The sequence below is a fragment of the Lolium perenne genome, chromosome 2 (genome assembly GCF_019359855.2).
Source record: "Lolium perenne isolate Kyuss_39 chromosome 2, Kyuss_2.0, whole genome shotgun sequence".
Taxonomy (NCBI): domain Eukaryota; kingdom Viridiplantae; phylum Streptophyta; class Magnoliopsida; order Poales; family Poaceae; genus Lolium; species Lolium perenne.
In genome coordinates, this window is record NC_067245.2 from 245,916,980 (window position 1) to 245,920,471 (window position 3,492).

General features: G+C 61.2%; 1 protein-coding gene across 1 annotated transcript; it reads left to right on the forward strand.

Moving 5' to 3' along the window:
* The first annotated feature begins 230 nt into the window (after window positions 1–230).
* On the forward strand, window positions 231–2,413 carry LOC127329272 (uncharacterized). Its single transcript, XM_051355803.2, has 3 exons — window positions 231–1,735; window positions 1,825–2,148; window positions 2,285–2,413. The coding sequence occupies exons 1-3, from the start codon at window positions 536–538 to the stop codon at window positions 2,411–2,413; spliced, it is 1,653 nt and encodes a 550-aa protein (XP_051211763.1). The 5' UTR covers window positions 231–535.
* Window positions 2,414–3,492: the final 1,079 nt, after the last annotated feature.

Here is a 3,492-nt window from a genome sequence, read left to right on the forward strand (position 1 = left end):
TGGTTGCGGCCGACAGCGATCCGCTTCGTCGCCACCCTCCGCGACGCCCTGCTAGACACAGCGGTCCGAGGAGCGGCCGAAGGGCCAATCCTTGGTGGTCGGCTCCATACCACCCCGGTCAAACGACGACCCTGCCGTTTCAGGTAATCCCTGGATCTTGGTTTCTTCGAGGCAGAGCCGGAGAAGGAGCACCTCCCCTCTTTCAGCACCGCGCGCGCCCATGCCGCCTCCTGGAAACGCCTGCCAGTCGGCTCACCAGCGCGCCCCCAACCCTGCTCGCCTCGCCTTTTTAAGGCGCTTCAACGGCCGCTGCTTCCGCTGCCTCAGTCGAGATCACCGCCGAGCTGCCTGCAGAGATCCCCCGCGCTGCATTGAGTGCTGGGCTTGGGGTCACCTGGCTTCCGAGACTGCTCGCTGCCGGGTCGCCCGTCTCCGCGGCAGCTGCGGCAACGTCCACGAGCACCTCCGCTTCCCAGAGCCGAGGCTGCCCGCCTAGCTGCGCCTCCGCTTCCCGGCGCCGCCGCCGTCCGCTGCCATGATTAGTAGCGTCCTCGCCAAGCCGGCGCCCCGCCGGGCGGCCGCCCCGACCAGCCACACCATCGTCAGGTCGTCGCGCTTTGTCGAGCACCAGGTCTTCACTTTGCGCAGCCATGGGGTGCTGGTCAAGACCGTCGATCAGTATCATGCGGCAAATCCGCTGGCTGGCGGACAAGCCATCGAGGAGGAGCTGCGCCTTCCCCGCCACCGCATGTGTGTTACGCGACATCTGCCAGAGGATTTCTTCATCCTCTTCAACGTGCCGGCGGATCGCAACCGTGTGGTCGGGCTCGGGAATATCATCATCGACGGAGCCACCTTCCTCCTCCAGGCGTGGAGGGAATCTGACCACGGCGTTCTCCAGACCTACCCCCTCCACGTGCGCATCTGCGTGGAGAGGATGCCGCTGCACCTCTGGTCCATCGAGGGGGCTGGGGAGGTGCTGGGCCGAGACGTCCTCGTCGACCGTCTCGACAGTCGCACGTACACCCAGGAAAACACGAGAATGTTCAGCTGCTGGGTGTGGTGTCGGAGCCTTGATCTCATCCCCAACAAGCACGCCTTTACCATCTTCCCCGAGGGCGCCGGGAGTGTCGAGGAGATGAACGGCTTCTCGCCTCCGCGGCGTGAAGTCGCTCCGCCTCCGGAGGGCTACTTCTTCCATGCCCTGATTCACATAGACCTTGTGGAAGATTGGACCGTGCGGGAGAGGCGCACCACTACATCAGTAGAGGAGCTGCCGTATCCAGCCGTACAGCCATTCACCTGGCTGTACAACGTTGAGGACGGTGTGGAGAATCGGCCCATTGTGCGCCGCCGTCTCCTGGATGGCTGTAGCGGGGGTCCCGCGGCGTCGCGCCGTAACGACAGGGACGGCGATGTCGACCGTCACCGTCGGCACGAGAGGGAGCCTGCGCCACGCCGCGACTTCGCGGGCCGCGTACCTCTGCCATCGCAGGGCGGCCTTGGGGGTTCTCGGCAGCGCATCCGCACGCCCGTGAGCAAGAGGCACTTGATTTCGGCCCCGGCAGGCGATGGTACTGGGGAGACACTGGCTCCACCGCCGCCGCTCCCGCGCTTCGGCCCCCGCCCGCAGCGCTTCGACCACGACACCATGGCGACCGCAGAAGACCTGCCTCCTTCGCAGCAGCCAGAAGACCTGCCTCCTTCGCAGCAGCCTTTGGTCGTTGCGAGGGAGGTCTCCCCGGCCAAGTCCGCCCTTCCTCGCCATCCCCCATGGACCCGCTGGCGGAGCTGCTGTCTGAGGGCACAGTTGACCGCTTCCAGTGGGTCTCCACCGGCATGGACCCCATGTCAGATGAGCTGGTGGCCATCTGCACGGCCGTGGTGGCCTCTCCCCTGTCCTTCCCGTCGCCTGCTGCGGGGCTCGCGGACATCGCCGACGAGCCATCTCCTCCAATCAACCAGGTCCTCCATGGGCACGCCCCATCCACGCTCGGCCAGTCCTCCCCGCTCGACGAAGCAGACATGGCAATGCAGGTGCAGAGCCTGTCTATCACTGACAGCTCGATGCTGGACGCCCTCTTCGCAGCCCCGCCATCGTCCATCCTGGGCGCGACCCCGCCGAAGGCCGCTGCCAAAGGGAAGCAGGTGTGCACCCCCCGCCGCAGCGCTCGTCAGGCAGGGTTGCCTGTAGTTCTGGGGGCGCAGCGTGCCTCCATTCGCCTGGCCAAGGAGATGGCCGTCCTTGGAGAGGAGGAGCAGCGCTCTAACGCGGCTGCTGCAGCGCTTCAATACCCCGCTCGAAGACACCGATGTGGACGGCCTCACCGTGCCGACCAAGATCGACCGCGAGGCAATTCTGCGCAATGCCGCGCAGTCGTCCGCCTCCAGAGCGGCCACCACGGCGCACTAGTTTCTCCATGTTTCTGCAACTTAGCTATATTAGACCCCCTGTTTCCCAATGAGTGACAACCTGTGTCCCATTTTCTGCTGGAACGTGCGTGGCCTTAACAATCCTGCGCGGTGCCTGGCCGTCTGTGAGCTTGTAAACTCTTCTAGGGCAGTAATCATGTGCGTGCAAGAAACTAAACTAGACTTCATCGACGACGCGCTTGCCTGCGAGATCACTGGTCCAACTCGCCGGTCCTTCTTCTACCTTCCCGCTTTGGGCACCAGAGGAGGCGTTGCCATCTTCTGGGATCCATCCATCGTCCAGATTACTGACCACATGTCCTTGTTGTACTCGATCACAGCCATTGTAACCCGTTGTGCAAACCGGCATCTCGTTCATCATGTCAACGGTGTACGGGCCTGCCGAGGATGAGGACAAGCCTCTCTTTCTGCAGGAGATGAAGGACTTAGTTCCCTCCAATGGAGAACTGTGGCTAATAGCGGGGGACTTCAACATGATCAATAGCGGGGGACTTCAACATGATCAACGAAGCAAGGGACAAAAACAACACGAACCTGTGTCGGCGTCTGATGGGGCAATTCAGGGCAGCAATTGATCATGCCGAGCTTCTGGAACTGCGCTGCGCCAACAGAAAATTCTCCTGGAGCAACGAGCGGCAAACACCCACGCTCGTTAACCTGGATCGCATTTTCTGCAACGCTGCCTGGGACGGCCTCTTCTCCCCTTACTCGGTCCATGCCCTTTCGACGTCTCACTCCGACCATTGCCCTTTGCTGCTTGCCGGTCTCTACACACCCCCGCGGAAGGCTCGTTTCCGCTTCGAGAACTTCTAGCCACGACACGACGGTTTTGCCGAGACGGTGACTGATACGTCCAATTTGCATCACTATTTTATATCATAATTTGCTGTTATTCATTGATATATTTCATATTGGGACACAATACTTATGTTATTTCATCTATTTTGCATGTTCCATCATTATTGGAGGATCGAGCACCAGAGCCAGGATTCTGCTGGAAAAAGCACCGTCAGAACGCAATATTTCGGAAGATCAACTGTGGAAGGAAATTATACCAAA